This window comes from Grampus griseus (assembly GCF_964374135.1).
Source record: "Grampus griseus genome assembly, chromosome: 2".
NCBI lineage: Eukaryota > Metazoa > Chordata > Mammalia > Artiodactyla > Delphinidae > Grampus > Grampus griseus.
In genome coordinates, this window is record NC_139018.1 from 105,445,568 (window position 1) to 105,466,193 (window position 20,626).

Consider the following 20,626-nt stretch of genomic DNA (forward strand, 5'->3'; position numbering starts at 1 on the left):
CAAGGTATCCATGTTACAGGAAGGTTCCCACCCTGATGTGCGTGTGCACAAATGAGGATATGAATCCACACCACATCAAATATGGAAAGCCGTCTATACGCATCTTAGCGTTGGGCATGATCCTGAAGGAATGACATTTTTTAAAACCCATAAGCCGTTTGGCATTGATATAAATCAGGAATGGGAAAACAACGCAGATGGGGTGTACTTCTTTCTTCTCTCTTTCAGACACAAGACAACCTTTTTATGTAAAAAATGTTCTGGAAAAAAGGATTGTTTTGAATAGAGGAGGGCGTCATTATTTTATCCTTCCCTACCAATAAACGATGACAAAAGCAGATTCCTAAGAACTAAAACGGCAACAAAGCGAGAACATGATTAGAAAAATGAATAAATAACATTTATTTGGTACAAAGCGGCTGGCGGTGTCCGAGAGGCCCCAGGGGCAGGGCGCGCCCTCACAGGAGCAGGAGGGGGCCCAGCAGCAGCTCGCCCTGGCCCAGCAGGCGGCCCCGCTCCAGCCCGCGGCCCCGGTTCTCGGCCTTGACGCGCACGGCCAGGCGACGCACCTCGTCCTCCGAGAGCCCGTCCAAGCACAAGTCCTGCTCCAAGACCGACCGGCGGCTCAGCCGGACCACGGCGCCCCGCGGCCGGCGCGTCTGGCCCGGCGGCTGCAGAACGAAGCTGACGCGGCAGCCGACGGGGACGCGGGGCTCGGCGGCCCCTCCGGCCGGGTCCTCGGCGCGGAGCAGCCGGACGCGGAGGCGCCCGCTGTCCCGACTGTACTCGACGGCCAGGCGCAGGGCGCCGCCGGCGCGGTCCAGAGTCACGGTGCCCTCAGCCTCCAGGCGCTCGGGCCGAGGGTCGGGGGGCCGCGGAGGGGACGTGGCGGGGGCCCGGGCCGGGGACCAGGAGCCGGAGCGGCGCCCGTCGTCGTCGTCGTCATCCCCGTCCCCGCTGGAGACTGAGCGGGCGCGGGCCAAGCCTCGGCTCCTCCCGGCCCGCAGTGCGCGGCGCAGCAGCCCCTCGGGAGCGCGCAGGAGGCGGCGGCCGTGGGGCCGCGGGGCGAGCGCAACCGGCGGGAGGGGGCGGGCGGGGGCCACGGGAGGCGCAGCAGGGACTGTTCCCGGGGGCGCGAGGGGGTCGCCGCCGCCGCCGCCGAAGGTGCGGGCCCGGGGGCGAGGCGCGGGCAGGAGCGGGGTGGTGCCCGAGCCCCCAAGGAAGAGCGACTCCTTGCGGCGGGTGTGCGGGCTCTCGAGTAGCGCGCAGAAGCCGTAGGCGGTGCGCGCACGGGGCAGGTGCGGCAGCGAGAGCGCGGCCTGCGAGCGTGGGTCCCAGTCCGTGCGGCCCGCGCCGTCGTAGGCTCCTCGAAACCAAAGGTCCGGCTCTGCAGCGCACCGCCGGGGCAGGGCGGCGGCCTGGGGCGAGGACACTGGCGCGCAGGGCGCGGGCAGCCGCGGCGGGATGCAGAACTCGGGGATGCGGTCCGGGGTGAGCACGTTGGAGAAGGCAGGCTCCAGAGCCGCGCGGCCCGCGGCCGAGGCGCGGAGTTTCCCGAGGAGCCGCATCCTCCAAGGCTGGGCCTGGGAGTGGGGGGAAGAAACGCTCCTGCGAGGGAGAGAAGCTACTAAGTTTGGACGCCCGGGGCCTCTCGGCAGTGCCTGGACCCCTCCCCGGAGCCCTCTGGGAGTGCCAATGCTCCTGCCAGTCCGGGCCGAGCTCTCGCGCGCCCACAAAGCCACCCGCCTTCCATTCATTGTTACTAAATAAACGAAGAAGTAGAAATCAGACCTTTGCCTCTTCTTCAGTCCCTCTGGTTCCTGAGTTGCAAGTTCAGTGCCCGTCCCCTTGCAGTCCAGGCAGGCGCGCCAGCTTCAGCACTGTGGCCGCGAGATGGGCGCTCCTCACTTATATCGGAGGCTGAGCCCCGCCCAGCTGGCCCAGAGCCCAACCCTTGGAGTCGCTGGACGGCCCGCCCTCCCGGCCGCCCCTTCTCGCCAGCACCAGGCCCTGTCGCGGGGGCTCTCCTGGGAGCGAAGCTGTGGCGAGAGCCGGCACTCTCTGCTCAGCCCTGGGACCTACATCCGCTGTGCGTGCAGGGAACCGCCCGTGAAAGGTTGCCGGTGGAGGAAGGCTGCCTAGTCGGCCTGCCAAGGGAGAATCGGCGGCTGAAAATGTTGGAGGTTTCTTGGAGAAGGTGCAGCTGGATACGGAAACAAGAATTTCCCTTTTGCTGGGAGCTAAATCCTGCCCCCCCGGCCCCCCGGAGGTGACCTACACGTACTAGCATCTTCCGTTTTACTGCCCCCACGAACCTGCAGTGTGTAGACACATATAGTTCCCATGGTACTCGTGTACTTATTTATGCGTCTGTCCCCCTCCGTTAGACAGTGGCCTTCTTAGTAGTATAGGGCCTGGCTCAGTCAGTGCCATATATATTGGTGGAGTGGGTGAATTAATGTATGCAAAAATTTCTGAATGACTACAGGCTCTGCCTATCATCTTGATGGTCACAAAAGGTGGGGTTTCCGGCTCACGCCCTAAAAATGACACTTGGTATTTCCAAAGCTACCCCTTTCTCTCTGCTCCAGCATGGAGGTATCCAGCTAGAAAGCACTTCACAGAAAACCCAGATGGCCTCTCTCCCCACCCCGCCCCCAACCTTCATTTTCCAAGATGAGAATACTGAAGTCCAGTGGGACTTGAGGAAATTCCATAAAAGTTCAGTGGAGCTAGTAAATGGCAGAAACTGGAACTAGCAATTTCCTGTCTATTTGGCTTTGTATGTGATGCTTCCTGCTATCTGAAATGCCCTCCTCTGCTTTTTTTCTCTATAGGAACTCCTTTTTTTTAGTTCAGCCAGACATCATCCCCTTCAGAACATTTACTCAACTCCCCCACTACAGTTCTCAGCCGCTTCATACACATTCTATGGACCACATTGCTGCATTTAGCAGGCTGCTTTGGAATTTTTGATTTACAGGTTTGTCTCCCCTACTAGACTGTGAGTTTCTTGAGGGCAAGGACTGCAGTAACGCAACCGGAGAGGAGTCTGGTGGACCTACTATGAATACATGTAAAATAAATAGAAGTGCTGTGATCCAGAACCTGGGTCTGCCTCCATCCCAAAGCAGACCTAAGGGACAAGCCTGGTTGTCTTATTCAACTCCTCCAGTTTCAGCATCTGGAGATACAGTGCCAGGCAAATAATAATTGCTCAGTAAATATTTGATGAATTATACCGTGTTGAATTCAGCCTGATCTACAATCCAGGTCTTATGACTGTCATGTGCTTTTAACCACATATCTGTCTAACTGCTTTATTCAATGTCTTTCTCACAACAAACCAGTGCAGTGGACATTGCTTCTGTTTACGATATAAGAAACTGAGGCTCAGGTTAAGAGACTTGTCTAAGGTCGTTCAAATTATGAGTCACAGCCCATGTATTGTAAGTCCTAGCTTTTTGCTAATTTCTTCCTTCTCTCTTTCCTGCCTTCCTCCCTCCAACCATCCACTCAGTTCAATATCATTCACTGAGTTCACTGTGTGTCAGGGCACGTGTTCATGGTTTGTATTGCACTTGACACCCAGAATGTTAATTCTTAAAGCAACTCAGTGTGCTAAGTATTTTCCATTATCTCTGCTTTGGAATAAGTACCATCATTTCCAAATATTTAAAGGTAAGGAGAGTGAGTGTTTTCCATGGATAAGTAATACTTTCTTTTTAAGTTGATCACTGCTGCCCTCTGTTGTGTGCTTTCTGATACGGCAAGCATGAATCCCTACGCAGCCGGAGAGCAGCAACCAGACCCGCTGCAGCCACACCTGCAAGCGGAGGAGTCCCCAGGGGATCTCAGACTGGATCCTTTCCTATTGCTTCTGCAGGCCGGTCTGCAAATCCGTGGGCCAATGGTCTTCTCTGAAGCAGAGCAACTAGCATTATATCCTGCTTATGTGCCAGCCCGCTTCCAATGAGACCTCAGTGAAAAGGGCCTTCGTGACATGAACACACAAACATTTCAGCAGTGAGTAAATCCACTGGAAGCAGGACATGGGATTTGAGAAACTGTGCTACCACCACATCCATGTTCACAGAAGACCATAAGCATGGCTATAAATGCAATCTCTATGCAGAGGGTTTTCCAAAACTATTAGTTTTCCATGGATCAATATTCTACAGAAGAGAAATAAGATACAGGGAACTTAACTTACTTACGCGGGGATACACTCCAGTCATTCATTCATCTAAACCCATAGCTGCAGGCTGTAAGCGCCGTCAGAGGCCTGGTGTCCCTCCTGATTCTTAAATCACAATAGGAAAAAGTGAAAAACAACCCCCTCAGTGGAAACTCTGATCATACCAGTTGTTTCATTATTTTGTGCCTTATGACCACAAAAGGTTCACTATCATCTCGTTTGTATTCAAGCTCTGAAACTGTTATTTTAAAGAAACTACACCATTAATAACGTTTAGTGATCCCTCACTATATACTGGGGTCTTATTTAATCTCTAAACAACTCCCTAAAGAAGGTAGAGATGTAGAAAGTGAAGCTCAGAGAATAAACAACTTGTCCAAAGTCTCCCATCCAGAGAGACCAGAGCTGGGACTCAAACCCATATCCATCTGGCTCATTATTCTGTGTGCTTATAAACACTTCCCCGCAGTGCCTGCCTCAAAGCTATTTCTCCTGACTCCATCTCCTCTCTAAGTGGTTAGATAAAAGAAAAAGAGACCCTTGGTGCAAGGCCTTGAATTGAAACTGTACACCTTATTGATTATACCAGCACCTAAATGATTAAAGCATGCAATTGTCATAAGCAGGAAATTACTGGTTATGCATAGTAGTGCTGTACTGTTTGTAGACAGAATCTTTGTCCTCTCAGGAAGTGTATTGATTCTCTTTATTTATACCATACCTTGTTCCAAAACAGGACTTGAGGTGACTTACATAATAAAGACTCGGGGAATTTATTGTCAGCTAGAGCCTGACACGGTGAAGATGGAAAAGAAGTGCACTTAGCTAAGTAAAGGACCCTGAGTGAGGTCACAAATTGACACATACCAATACCTATGCCCCCAGGATGAGAAGAACAAGGTGTGGGAGACATTGAAGAAGATGCAGTGGGAAGGCTGGGAATAGTATTGTTTTTTCAATTGAAAAATAGTTGTTTTACAATGTTGTGTTAGTTTCAGGAGTACAGCAAAATGATTCAGATATATGTATATATATATATTATTTATGTATATTCTTTTTTAAAACATTTATTTATTTATTCGTCTGGGCCGGCTTTAGTTGTGGCATGCAGGATCTTCATTGTGGCATACTTATAAGAAGAGATTAGATTAGAACAGACATGCATGGAGGGAAGACAATATGAAGAAGATGGCCATCTACAAGCCAAGGAGAGAGTCCCTTAGAAGAAGTCAACCCTGCCAAAACCTGGATTTGGAGTCCTAGATCTATGCAGAAATAAATTTCTGTTATTTAAGCCCCCTGACCTGTAGCTCCTTGTTATGGCAGCCCTAGCAAACTAACACAGTGGGTTAAAAATGGTAAATTATTGGGCTTCCCTGGTGGCGCAGTGGTTGAGAGTCCGCCTGCTGATGCAGGGGATACGGGTTCGTGCCCCGGGCCAGGAAGATCCCACATGCCGCAGAGTGGCTGGACCCGTGAGCCATGGGCACTGAGTCTGCACGTCCAGAGCCTGTGTTCCGCAACGGGAGAGGCCACAACAGTGAGAGGCCCGTGTACCGCAAAAAAACAAAAAACCTTAGTATAAAAACGGTAAATTATTATAATTTTAATTTGCATTTCTACTGTTGATAATTGAGGTTTAGCAATTTTGCCAATTAGCCATTCAGCTTTCTTCTATAAAATTCTTTTAGATTTTTTAAAAAGATATTTTCATTGTGTTGCTTCCTTCTTTTGTATGTATATACACACATTGAACACTACTTCTTGGTCATTTTTAAGTATGTAAATATCTCCCTGTGACTTGTTTTTCGTATTTTTATGATGTCTTTTGAGAAATAGAAAACAGAAACTTATTGTCTTATAACTCTGGAGGTGAGAAGTCTAAAATAAAGGTGTCAGCAGAGCTGAAAACTTCCTCAAATGCTCCCTCTGAAACCTATAAGGGAGAACCCTTCCTTGCCTCCTCCTGGCTTCTGGTTGCTTGCTGGAAACCTCTGGAGCTCCTTGGCTTGCTGCTGCCAACACTTCAGTCTCTGCCTGCCTCATTGCATGGCACTCTCCCTCCTGTGTCTGTGCCTCTGTGTCTCTCCTCTTTCTTAAAAAGACAAGTCTTATTGGACTAAGGGCCTACCCTACTCCAGTATGACCTCATCTTAACTAATTACATCTGTAAGATGCTATTTTTCTAACTAAGGTCACATTCTGAGGTACCGGGGGTTAGATCTTCAACAAATCTTTTTTGGGGAAACAATTCAGCCCATAACAATGACTGAATCATATCTTGTCTGATCCATCTGTCAGCAATGGCTTCCCAACTTAATATGGTGGAGGCGGGCAGTAATTTCAGGACCTAGAGCAGGAAAAAATTTAGGAATCCGCATAAAAATTGAACCACCCATTATTCCCAGCACAGGAACCAGAGGTCACTTCTACACCTCTGCTTCTTGGGTAGAGAAATTTATAATTGTTTCCTCTCTAGGGGAAATATGAAAGTTAGCCAACTCAAAGCTCTGCCACTTTCCTGAGGCTGCTCCAGTCTGGCTGCCAGCCAAGAGTTGCTGTTTAAAGAATAAAATCCTCTCATTATGAACAAGCAAATGGATGAAACAAGCCTGGAATTTCCAGGAAGGAAATAGGTTGTAGAAGTAGTTTTCCTCCACATGGGGCGCTGTGGAGCCACACCAGTACAGAATGGAGCATGGAGGATCCCAGGCCGGCGCAGGGCGAGGGGTGCCACAAGGGGAATGGCCTGCCTGGGAGAAGACTGCGAAGGCCTCAGCAGGGCCTCCCCACCTCCCCAGAACCATTTTCTCAGACCAGAGACCTGGGATCTTGGCACAGCCCAAATGATGAGGAAAGAGCCATAGAGAAGGACAAATACAGAACACTTTTGGTTGACTTCTCAAGCAGGAAGTCTAAGCCAGATCTGATTTACCTTACAAGGGAAATGTTACATTTCTAGCAACACCAGTATTGTGGAGAAATCTGTAACTATTACAATTAGAACTAAATATTATTTAACTTGTCTCTGTAAGATATATCATACATATAAACTCTTTGTCAGATCAGTAAATTTTATTTTAGTGTCTGTCACAGATTGGGTTTCCTGAGAAGCAGACTGAACTACAGATGTGCACGTAAGGAGGTTATTGGAAGATGCTCTCGAGAGATACACCTGTAGGGGATGAAGAGAAGAAAGCAGGATTGGGCAGAGGGAGAAGAGTTGCAACGCAGTCCCAACACAGGCCTCTGCAGATTCCACAAAGAGCTCTGGAATTGGGAGAGCCGTGAAGAGTTGTCTCAGGGAGGGATAAGGAGGCAGGCGATTATAGCCACCACCTCACCCCGCCCCCGCCCATTGATCAGTCATTGACTGAGAGCTCTCCCAGGGAAGGGGACATGACCTTGATCACAGTGGTCCCTTAACTAAGACAGTTCCTGGAGAAGAATTTATCTGTGACTTGTTAGCAGCGAGGAGAATGAGTGCCTAGGAACTGAAGCCGGGGGTGGGGGGTGGTATGGGCAGCACACCACAGCCTCCAACGTGACGGTGCTCTCACTCTGGAGTGACAGGGGGTGGCACTACCGGAGAGGTTGATCCATTCAATACACACCATGGCCCCTCAGCACAGGCTGGCGTCTTCCACTCCATTAGCAGAAATATCTAATCCCAAAGACTCCTCCACTTAACACAATCCACCCACCACTCATCTAATCACATATGCACTTGTGCCCTTCCCAGCTGAAGACAAGTGAGCATTACTCTGTGGGGCTGCTCTTAGGGTATATCCAGGTGATAGTCACTCCTTGTCTAGGGCAAGTTCTTAGGTCTGGTAATCTGTAGGCAGACTGGTTAAATAAACTGAGGCACATCCATATGTTAGATCATTAAAACTGAAGTTATAGAACACAATAATTATAAGAAAATAAAACAGTGTGCACCATATGATCCCATTTCTGGGGAAAGATATACCTATGGAAAAAAAATTATCAGAATGGCCACTAAAACAGAATGTGTTGTTATATTTGGACAGTAGGATTATAGATTTTTCTAATTTTTCTCCTTTTGCTTAAATGTATTTTTTTTCTGGATCAACCCAATAAACGTGTTACTTTTGTAATAGGGAAAAAATTGTTTCTCCTCTAAAGAGTAGATACACCTTGTGAGGAGTAGGCCTTGTGACCACGTTAATCAAATAGTGATTTGTTAAATCACCAGGGGCAGAAATCAGGAACAGGACTGTAAATGGAATTTGTATATTAATAGTGGCCACTTCAGAGTCTGGGAAATTTAGGAGAGGACAAGTCTGAGTAAGAGAAGAAAGTCTAGACCTGTGCTGCTCAAAACAGAGGCTATCAGCCACATGTGGCTACTGAGTACTTGAAATGTGGCTGGTTCGTACTAAGATGTGCTATGAGTGTAAAATACAAGATTTCAAAGCTTTAGTATTAAAGAATGTAAAATATCTCATTAATAATTTTTAATATTACATCTTGAGATGTTAACAATTTGGATCTATTGGGTAAAATAAAATAAAATATTAAACATAATTTTTCCTGTTTCTTTTGTACAGTGCTGGTCTAGACTTTGGCAGGAAGCATAAATTCTCCGAAATACTTCCCCAAAGTACAAACAATTTGAAGAAGTAATTGTCTCACAGGATACCCACTAACCTTGCAGTTTTACTTGGTGCTTTCATAGGACTACCACAGAAAAGGGGAATTGGTTGACAAATGAGCACATCAAATGAGCTCTGGGTGCTACTTAAACACAACCACTTAGGGCTTCCCTGGTGGCGCAGTGGCTGGGAGTCCGCCTGCTGATGCAGGGGACACGGGTTCATGCCCCGGTCTGGGAAGATCCCACATGCCGCAGAGCAGCTAGGCCCGTGAGCCATGGCCGCTGAGCCTGCGCGTCCAGAGCCTGTGCTCCGCAACAGGAGAGGCCACAACAGTGAGAGGCCCGCGTACCGCAAAAAAAAAAAAAAAAAAAAAAAAAAAATACAACCACTTAATTGTGTGTATGTCAATCTATGTAATTGAAGAAATTACATGTCAGGGAAAGTTAAGGAAACACCATGGTGTTGCAGACAGCCATTAACATCTTCCCCTGGGAAAAGCCCTCATGCCTATCATGGGGTGCTGCATGGGAACTGCACACTGCACCTACATACCAGATGTTGACTTGAGCTGAACTGAGCATCTGATGGAAGGATTCTGACCCATTCCCAAGGATAAAGATCAATGACTTGGGAAATCACCTTTAAGGAAGAGTGGTTTACTCTTATTTTTGTTTTTAACATCTTTATTAGAATATAATTGCTTTACAATGGTGTGTTAGTTTCTGCTTTATAACAAAGTGAATCAGCTATACGTATACATATATCCCCATATCTCCTACCTCTTGCATCTCCCCCCCATCCTCCCTATCCCACCCCTCTAGGTGGTCACAAAGCATGAGCTGATCTCCCTGTGCTATGCGGCTGCTTCCCACTAGCTAGCTATTTTATATTTGGCAGTGTATACATGTCCATGCCACTCTCTCACTTCGTCCCAGCTTACCCTTCCCACTCCCTGTGTCCTCAAGTCCAAGGAATGGTTTACTCTTAATGACATGTACAGTTTTGTCTTTGGTTAATTTATTTCTTGATTTTTAATACTGGTCAGTGTCCAAAATTAAGATGCAGTCAATGGTTACCCCAAGTTGAGATGTTTATATGGAAAAGCACAAACTAGTTTAAAATTCATACGAACCAGTCTAAACCTGGGTAAACTCTTATAATATTAGGTAATGTTTATAGAACTTTCAGAGAACACTCAATTATTATTTCACTTTCTCAGCTGTCTATGAGGTATTTTTTTCCATCAGCAATTAACAAAAGAGTGAATCTTGGGCTCAGAACTAATTCCAAAGTCCCTGTCAGTAGCAACTTTTTATTAGAATAAGATACAACTAATAAGGTGATTGCTGCCTGGGTACTGCTCTGCAAATCCCCCTTGATTCCAGGTTTCAGAAATTCCTCCTCACAGAGTGCCATCTGATGCCTTACTAGGAAAGTGCTCACAGTACACTGTAATCAGTTATTATTTAGCACCATGCTTCTCAAACTACCCTCTCCGGAATGATGGAATTATGTACATTTTCTATAAGTTTTATGAGAAAACTTCTCACATGTAATGGAACACACAAAACATAAAATGTAGATGGATTTTTCAGGGGAAATATGAAACTCCAAGAAGTTTCAGATTGCACCAAATCTCCAGATCTTGAAAGGTATAAGCTAGCAAGTGTTTGCTATTTCTGATGTCTCCAGAGGAAGCCTGAGAAGCCTTGCCCAAGAGTGAAGAATCTAGGAGCAGACGGTCACAGGCATTTCAGGGACAAAGCACGAGGTAAAGGGTAGTCCTTGAGAAACTTGGGTGACAACCCCTAAAGACAGATGTCACATCAACAATTTAGTTCACAACATGCCACCAGGTACTGCAAAATCAGAGATGAGTTTTAGTTTCTGCTGTCAAAAAGCTTAGTTTCAGAGAGAAAACAGGACTATTGAGTCAAGGCATTGGAGGTATAAGACAAGCGTTTTGGGAAACCCAAAGAGGGCCAGTTTTGTTTGGGAAGACAGAAAACACTACAGGAAAGAGTCATATTTGACCTGGGACTTTAGAGATACATGACAACAGCCAGGTTCAGTCACACAGCAAACAAAAGTGGGACATTATTCCTGTTGCTATTACTACTGTCAGTAATATCCATTCAATTCATCTTGAGAAGATGGGGTTGCTTCAGTGCTGGGACACAGACAGGAATTGTCATAGGAACCGAATCAACTGTCCACTGCAGAGCAACCAGAGATCGCCTCTACATCTCTGCTTTTGGAGAAGGCTATGCAAATCTATTTCTTTCCTTAGGGAAACATGAAAGCTCACCAATTTTCCCAGGGCCCTCATCCCTGAAGCTTTCCCAAATTTGCTAAAGAACAGCAGTTGCTCCTTAAGGAAATTTAAAGGGCTATGAAAATATTTTTCCTTCTCCACAATAAACGTTATAAAGGATAAAAGTTGGTTCATCTTAGAGAAATTTTTCCTCTTAAAATGCCAGATGTTCTCTGCAATTAGCATTTCCCTTAAATACAATTTATTCAATTACGGTTAGTATAATCTGCCATGTCCCTTGTGCCTTCTACTCTTTAAAGTTCCGTGTGCTGTAAAGGCCATCTTTTTTAAGACAGATGACTGGGGTGTTTTAATAAAAGAAGAGTTGAAAGGCTCTCTCTCTACAGAAGTGCAGTCTGACATTTGTCTTGAGTCATATTTTCTGGCTCACAGTTGAAATGAAACCATGTGCATGTTTCCAGCCAGCTTGAAGGAACACCCCCTGCCCCAACTTCTTCACCACTTTGTTTGATTGGATGACAGAGATCCAACAAGGCTATAAGGATGAACTGTCCAAGTTGAAGAAAAGATGGATTCTGGATCCACTGAGGTAGCTGGGCTTTCCAGTTTTGATCGTGGCTAATATCATCACTCTACTCACATTTGGCATCCCTGAAGCAGAGGCATGTGGGAAGGGAGAAAACATAACGGCCCCATCGGAGGCTGTATACCATGAGCATAACTTTTGAGAGCTGCAGTGAAGTAAGTTCACTGTAGGCAGCCCAGCCCAGGGTCAGTGGAGTTCAGGCATCTTCAAAGCAAACCAGTGGACTAAAGAACAAAGCTGCCCACGTTCCCCTATTTTCTCAAATTTAAGACTTTGGGTCTTGGTACAGTCTAAATAGTGAGGGACCCTCCAATGGTTAATACATAACACTTCTTGCTGCCCTTTACAAGCAAGGGCTTCAAATTATATGACATTTTTGTAACCTAAATAGTATGAAAAAAACCTCATCTAATACATAAAGTACTAAGTATTATTCAGTTTGTGTCATTTTTGAAAGGTGTTTCACACAAATAAATGCTTCGTCAGATCATATGTCATCAAAAGTCCACTTTCTAATAATGCTCTAGCATCATTTTGAAGTATTTACGTTGTGAGACACCACATACCTCAAGCAGGTTTCAATAAGACATGTACATACTTTGGTGCTGGGCATACTATGGCACCGTTTGTTTCATGGGTGGAAATGCACAGTTTCAAAGAAACCTCACATGACAGAACCCAAATATCCCATACTTGACCACAAAAGCACACTTGCCCTCCCACTCAGGAGACAGCCAAACATCGTATCAGGGGGCCCTTGTTCTCAGTGTCTCTAGTCCCCAGTTGGTGTCCATTCACCTGCCGCATGAAAATCCTCCTGGAATGGGACCTGTGGACAACAGAAGATTTGCTAATAAATTAAAGCACACTTATGTGAGAGACCATTAAAAATCAATGTTGTAGAAGAGTATAAGCTCAGAAAAATTAAAAGAAAAATGTCTCTAAGACAGAATTGTACGAAATGATCTCATTTCTGAAAGAGAAAAATGTATATATGGCAAACACTGTGGGGATATCCACTAAAATGTTCCCAGCAAGTTGACTCTGGATGGTTGGATTACAGACGATTCTAATCTTTCTCTATCTGCTGGTCTGTATTTTCTAGATTTATCAAAATGAAGATGTATTACTTCTACAGTAGAATCCCTCCCCCTCAAGAAGTAGATACATCTCTTGAGAGATAGAACTGAAGCTACTTTAAGTAGACAATGAATCTGAGTAACCAACAACTTTAAATATAGTTAGTGTAACAGTTGCCACTTCAGAGCCTGGGTACTTGGGAAAGGACAAATCTGGGTAAAAGAAAAAGTCTTTAGGCACATGGGAAAGTACATGAGTTCCCTGAAAACTCAAGAAAAAGTGAAAAGGCTGTAGCCTGATAATAGTGTAGCTTTTGCTGATGCCCTTATATGTCAAATGCTGGGCCCCTTGCCAGGCAAAAAGAGACCCACACTACTTAATTGGTATATATACGAAGCCATACAACTAGGGGCTTGATGAGAGAACAATGCACTTATACTGAAAGGGGAAAACCGAGAACCATGAACCTGTGGGAGAACTGAACCAGGCCTGGCCCAGGACAGTGGATGGAAAACTAGCCCCAGGAGTGACTCCGTACTATGGAACTGTGTGGAACGGAGTATCCCAGACTGACAGACGCATCCCAGCCCATTCCCAAGGAAGAAAATCAGTGTCCCTGGGGATGTGCACATTATAAGGAATGAATGAATATAGTTTATAATGAATGACATGTCATTTTGATTTTGGTTATTTTGTTTCTTGACCTTTAAAAGTAGTCTGCGTCATAATTAACATGCAGTCGATGGTTAACCCAGAGAGATTCCTTTAAAAAAACACAAACTAATTAAAATCGATCCAAGTGAAGCTAAACTAGGGAAAGCTCTTTGACTACCTCCAAATTTCAAATTCCGTTTTCAGGTAAGAGGAAAAGAAAAGGGTGGAAGCTTTTCTAGTTCTTAGTTTCTTTAATCTCATACTTCTTGTCTCTTTCGTTCTTCCTCTAAAATATTCTGGCCCTCCTCACTCATAGGGTTTTGAATTCTTGAAGAGATATTAAATCAAGATTTAAATGACGATTAATAAAACATCGTTTTGTACTGCAAATTAAAATTGGACACTGCTTAAAAACTACTATAAATCTTGTAGTTCACTAAATTGTGTATCAGTGGAAATTTTCAGTCTTTGGGACAACCTAGAAGATCTCTGGAGAGGAAGACCAGATGGTAAAGTGAGGAAGCAGAGAAAGGAGAACTCAATGCACTAGGGAAATAGCACAGTACAGAGTTAAGAGCCAGACACTGTTTCCACCTGTATGAGCATCTTAGATAAGTTACTTAAACAGAAGTAGTCCCCTCAGCAACTCTGTGAGGAAGGTATTATTAGTATCATTATCATCCCCATTTTGCAGACAAGGAAACAAGCCCAGACGATAAAACCCTTAAAACAATGCCTGGAATATAATTACTGCTATGTGTCAGTTTTAAATGTACTTAAAGTGGGTATTCAACACCCAGCCAATCAAGACTATACCTGGTCTGTTTCCAAAGAACCAAGTCTCAGCCAGTGCTGCGTCTAAACCAAGGAACCAAGTCTTCCAGTGTCTGAGAAATCGTGCATAGTTACCATCAATTAATTTCCAGACTAATAATGAAATTGACATTACCAGCCGCTTCTTCATGCCACATGTTTTAATAATCACGCTGTTTTTTTAAAAAAATTCCCAGTTTAAGGAGTAGGATTACAGATGAGGAGAAGCTGCCACTCTTGGTTTAATTTAATCTGGGCCATATACCGTATGTGAAATGTAATGCTCCTTGAAAAGTATTTTGTAACAACATTGTAGAATAGGAGATTAGCAAAGTTTTTTGGGGTAAAGGGCTAATAGTGGTGGATAACTTGGGCTTTGATAGCCGTATACCTTTTTGTCGCTGCTGCAGTTGCTTCTTTTTACAACCATATAGCCAACTGTGTAATAATGTAAAAACTGTTTTCAGCTCAGGTGATCAGACCAAAATTTTAGAAAGTAAGCTAAGAATAGTTTATTTTTTAAAGGAATGTTAAAAAGCAAAAACGAAGAACGAGTGACAGACACTGTATGTGGCCTGCAAATCCTAAAATATTATCTGAAATATTTACTACAGAAAAATATTTACTACAGAAAAAGTTTGCCGACTGCTATTCTAGGGAATCATAAAACAAAGGTATCACTATAAAAAAAATTAACTTTCTGTTCCTAAATTTTTCTAGTCCACAGAGCTAGTTTATTTTTTCAAAACAACAACAACAATACATAATCTCAGAGGATTCTGAAAAGCCATTTGACATTTGATAAAATCCAACATCCAGGGCTTCCCTGGTGGCGCAGTGGTTGAGAGTCCGCCTGCCGACACGGGGCAGGGGTTCGTGCCCCGGTCCGGGAAGATCCCACATGCCGCGGAGCGGCTGGGCCCGTGAGCCATGGCCGCTGAGCCTGTGAGTCTGAAGCCTGTGCTCCGCAACGGGAGACGCCACAACAGTGAGAGGCCTATGTACCAAAAAAAAAAAAAAAAAAAAAAATCCAACATCCATTCCTGACTTAAAATGGTCAGCAAACTAATAAAGGAAGAGGACTTCCTTAATACGATAAAGGACATCTAAGAAAATCTACTGCTATCATCATATTTAATTAATTATTAAAAAGTGAATGCATTCCTCCTAAGTTCAGGAAGAAGAAAAACATGTTCTCTCTCACCATTTCTATTCAGAACTGTACTGGAGTATCTAACCAGTACAATAAGGCAAGAAAAAGAGAAGACATCCAGAATGGAAAAGAAATAAAACTGTCTTTGTTCACAGATAATAGGATTTTCTGTATAGAAAATCTGATGGAGTCTTCAAAAAAACTACTAGAACTAATAAGTGAGCTTAGTGAATTTGCAAGATACAAGATCAATATCCAAAAATCAATTATATTTGTCAAAACCAGCAACAAACAATAGAAAGTTGAAATTTAAAAAACAAAACCATTTACAAGAGCATTAAAAAATGTGAACTACTTAGGATAAATGTGACAAAAGATGTACAAGACCTATAATTGAAACTGCAAAACATTGCTGAAAGAAATTAAAGACTTAACTAACATGGAGAGCTATTCCATGGTTTCATGGTTCAGAAGATTCAGTATTACGATGGTGATTCTCCTAAAACTGAGCTATAGATTCAATGTAACCCTAATAAAAATCCCAGTAAGCAATTTTTGAGCTTATTCTAAAATTCATATGGAAATGCAAAAGACCTAGAAGATTCAAAACAACTTTGAAAAAGAAGTCAGAAAACTAATAAATACTATCTGATTTCAAGACTTATGATAAAGCTACCATAGTAACGAAAACAACATGATATTGGCATAAAGATCAAAAAATTAATCAATGAAACACAATAGAAAGTCCAGAAATAGAAGCACTCGTATATTAACAAATGATCTTTGACAAAGTTGCAAAGCAGTGGAGAAACAACAGTCTTCTCAATAAATGGTTTTGGAACAACTGGGTCTCCATATGCCAAAAAAAAGTTAACTTTGAGCCATATTTTTAAAGTACTGTATACTATTTTTTTTTACCACATATGAAAATTAACTCAAAATGAATCATAGGCCTAAATGTAAAATCTAAAACTATGAAACTTCTAGATGAAAACAAAATAAAACCTTTGTGACCTTTAGTTAGGCTATAATTTTTTTAGATACTCCTCCAAAAAGACAATACATAAAAAAACTGATAAACTAGACTTTATCAAAACTTTAAATTTCTGCTCATTAAAAGACACCGTTAGATGAAAAGACAAGACACAAACTGAGAGAAAATATCAGATATAACATATCTGATACAGGGCCTATATCTAGATTTTTAAAATTCTTGAAACTCAAATAAAAAGTGGAAAGGGGGACAACAGATTTGAACAGACACTTCAAAGAAAATATGCAAATGGAAAATAAACACAAGAAAAAGATGTTCAACATCACTAGTCATTAGAGCATTGCAAATTTAAACCACAATGAGGTATCTCTAAATCTACCAGAATGCTAAAATTAAAAAGATTATGTCAAGTGTTGGTGAGGATAGAGTGTTCATATACTGTTAGTGGGAATGTAAAGCGGTACCATCAATTCGAAGAACAGTTTGATAGTTTCTTTGGCTGTTAAATATACACAGGATGAGCCAGTCATCCCACACACACAAATAGCCTCGACCCAGCTTTTTAAACAAACACAAATAGTGAAACCTAATGTAAACCATGGACTTTAGTTTTTTGGTTTTTTTTTTTAATAAGTTTATTTATTTATTTTTGGCTGCATTGGGTCTTCGTTGTTGGGTCTTCGTTGCTGCACGTGGGCTTTCCCTAGTTGCGGCGAGTGGGGGCCACTCCTCGCCACGGTGCGTGGACTTCTCATTGCAGTGGCCTCTCTTGTTGCAGAGCTCGGGCTCTAGGCGCGCAGGCTTCAGTAGTTCTGGCACGCAGGCTCAGTAGTTGTGGCTTGCAGGCTCTAGAGCACAGGCTCAGTAGCTGTGGCGCGCGGGCTTAGTTGCTCCGCGGCATGTGGGATCTTCCTGGACCAGAGCTCGTGTCCCCTGCATTGGCAGGCGGACTCCCAACCACTGCACCACCAGGGAAGCCCTGGACTTTAGTTAATAATAATGTACTGATAGGAGTTTAAAAATATAAAGGTTTTATGCTTAAAATTCCTCATGTGGGGGTGGGGATTCCAATCCACCCTGAAGTACAGATATGAGGTTCTCCTAACCCCTCCAAACAGCCTTGCCATCCCTATGACTTGTGTCTTGAGGCATTTGTAGAGAAGCATTTTCTGGAAGTAGCCAAAACTCCTGATGTAGAAAGTGGGAAGGCTCCAGGCATTTGCTCCCGTGAGAAATGGAAGTTCTGAGAGTGCAAGGAAGAAGATGTGTTCGCTCACTGAGGAACAGCTTGTGTTCTGACAAGTCAGTCCCATGGAGAAGGGTGGAGGTTGAGCCTCTGGTCCCTCAGAGTCTTTTGTCTTAAGTAAAGCCCTCTTCCTGCCCTGATTGCTCTGGTTCTTCACCTCAGCAGGCCCGCATTTCCCACCTTTATCGAGGGTGGGCTCCTTGGATGCTCTGTCCCTCCTCCTCACTCTGACACTCCCTCTTTTTCCTCTTCCACAAAGCCTGGTTCATATTTTCCACAGTAGGGTTCCATTGAAGTCCAACTTTGGTCTCACTTTCCTAGAGAATTCAACCTAGGAACTCTGGAAACCTTCAAGGTCAAATCTCTTACTTCCATGAGGGAAGGTGACTTTTGTAGGGCCATATAGTTAATAATTTGTTTTACACCCACCCTTACACTATAGGCAACTGGATAATCTAATTGCTACCATGACCATATGTCCAAGATTTTCAGTCCCGATTTCAAATATTCTGTATAGTCATCAGGCTGCATTAAGAATTTCACTATCTAGAAAACATGGCAACTACTACTGCAGACATGTTAAGAGGGACCTTCTGGAAGCAATAAATTTCTGTTACTGAATCCACCTTTCCATTTCTGAAGCACTGAATTTTAACTTTTTAGGGCAATGAACTCCCTTTAGGAAACGAATGAAAGCTATGGATCCTCAATGGACCCCCTTTAGGAAACTGATGAAAGCTATGGATCCTCTCCATCCAAAAATATTTACATAGAAACATAAAATTTGGCTCCAATGATTTACCTATGCAATACAGGACAGTGACACTCTAATCTGATAGCAGAAATGTCAGCATGTCTACTATGTGGCCAGGGAATATTTTTAAATAGCTCTTAAATCCTAACAAAAATTTGCAAATATTTATGTAGTATGACAGATTATAGAGCACGTTTAATCCTCAAAACAATCCTGTTGAGGATGAATCCTCAACCCAACTGAGGATTAATATCCCGATTTTACCTATGAGTAAGCCACAACCCAAAGAAATCTGGTGATGTGCCAAAGTTCACCTGGCTAATAGTAGGCAGCGAGGACTAGAACACAGGCTTTTTGTTCCCTGTTCAAAAACATCTTCACATCTAATATTTTCTGTTTTGGAATCAAAGTTCTACCCAGGGAAAACTCACGGGCAACCCCTTTGAACAAGTTGTTCTTTTTAAAATTGAACAACGAGTATGAGGGGACTATAAGAGACTACAGATTGGCGCCTATCATGCTATTTATGGTTGTACTCTCCAGGCGTGACTCCCAGGCAGGGATACCAGAAAGAATGTCATTAGAATTGCAGGCTTTGGAGTCCAGACAGTAAACCCCATTTAAAGGAAAACAAAAGAAAACAAAACCAGATGCCAGAAGTGGTAAGACACACAGGTTTGTTTCTCTTTTTGTTTTTCACTGTAGTTAGGAGTTATCTTTTCCCCAAGAACAGCTGAAAGTTAACTGGGAGGACAGCCGATAACATCTTGGAAAAGGCAGAACATACACCAAAATGGGGATATGAGAGCTAGAAAAAATTTGCAAACGTCATAGAAAGATTAAGATGCTGGGAAATTTGCTAAATGGCCATAAACACCTATGGGAAAGGAGGGTGAGAATCCCTAACCAATCCGTAAGTCAGAGATTTCAGAATCTCCATAAGGTCGTTGGTCATACTCTTGATGACCCAGAACTCCTCCTTTGGCCATCTGCTCAAAGAAATGAAGATGGGGAAACTCTGTGACTTCATGCCATTGTTGCTGGGCTGGATCAATGGAAATTAAATGCTGTCCAAGGACTGTGGCAATTTTTTGAAAGTTTTCAAAGGCCCACGGCAAATGAGAAAAATATGGTGGTGCTGTTGTTTTAGTAAAGGTATCTGTCCAACTTAAAGCACTGTCCATCACTACAGGACTTGGTACACAAAACACTCTTCAAAATATTTGGTAAAATGACAGCAGTACAGCCAATGTCCTTCACCCTACTTTGTGTCTATGGGCTAGAGTGTCCACCCAACTCAGTACCTTAGTTCCAGAGTCTTTTGGACTCTGGCTTCTCCCATTTGTTTCAACAGAAGTTAATGCCTTGAAAATAGACCGTGTAGGAAAGAGTTTCCAGATCCAGTCATAACCTTCTAACCTTGTTCCCCTCAAATTCTGGAAACTCTCAGCTACTTTTCAATGTCTGCTTTATAAAACTAAACCTAGATATATAGGAAACCTTTACTGTCTCAGAAGGCTACCATTCTGGAAACTCTCTGTACCCTCCATCTGTAAGGATATGGAAGATCTTAAATACCTACAAAAAAGTACCTCCCCCCAAAAGGCTCTCCCATCAAGGAGTGAAAACCTAGGGTCTTTCTGTTCTGTCCCACCCCCAGCCTCAGCAAAGACCCTTAACCAACCCTTAAATACCGGTGGTCTCTTCTACAAGAGTGGTACGTTTTCTCTGGCCCTTGGGCTTCCTGGACTTCAGGGACCCATAAATTGGATACAAAAATGTTTTTCTTCAGCTTATTTTTTGTTATTTTGGGATAAAGATGTTTCTTCACTCTTCTTTGTTTGTATTTTCCAATTTTCTCATAACTTCTTTTACCCTATTTTGCACATAGCATGACAGCCAAGCAAGAGCCCAAGGTGAGTTGCAGCTGAACAACAACACAGAGGTACTTCAGGGAAAGGAGAGGTGATAATGTCACCCCTCCCACCGTGCCTGTAGGTGTATCACCCGGTCACGGGAAGCATCCTATCCTTGACTCACTTCAGACTTCTGCTCGGTACCTGTACCACCACCCTACATACCAAGCCAAGAGAAGCCATGAGGAGAGTCTGAATGCTTAGACCATGTATGTCAGCTGATCTTCCACCCTCAGTCCAGTAGCAATTATAAAGAGAGAACTTCAAACACATTCTAGGGGGTGGGTCTTCGTTTTCTTAGCCCCCTCCTTACCTACACACAGAAAAGGGAGTTC

General features: G+C 43.8%; 1 protein-coding gene across 1 annotated transcript; it reads right to left on the bottom strand.

Moving 5' to 3' along the window:
• Nucleotides 1-458: 458 nt before the first annotated feature.
• Nucleotides 459-1,867, bottom strand: LOC309818726 (C2 calcium-dependent domain-containing protein 4A-like; the record flags this gene model as incomplete). Its single annotated transcript, XM_082648633.1, has 2 exons — nt 1,792-1,867; nt 459-1,608 (listed from the first exon to the last, which is right to left on the bottom strand). Exon 2 carries the CDS (start codon nt 1,566-1,568, stop codon nt 459-461), a length of 1,110 nt encoding a protein of 369 aa, XP_082504759.1. The 5' UTR covers nt 1,569-1,608; nt 1,792-1,867.
• Nucleotides 1,868-20,626: the final 18,759 nt, after the last annotated feature.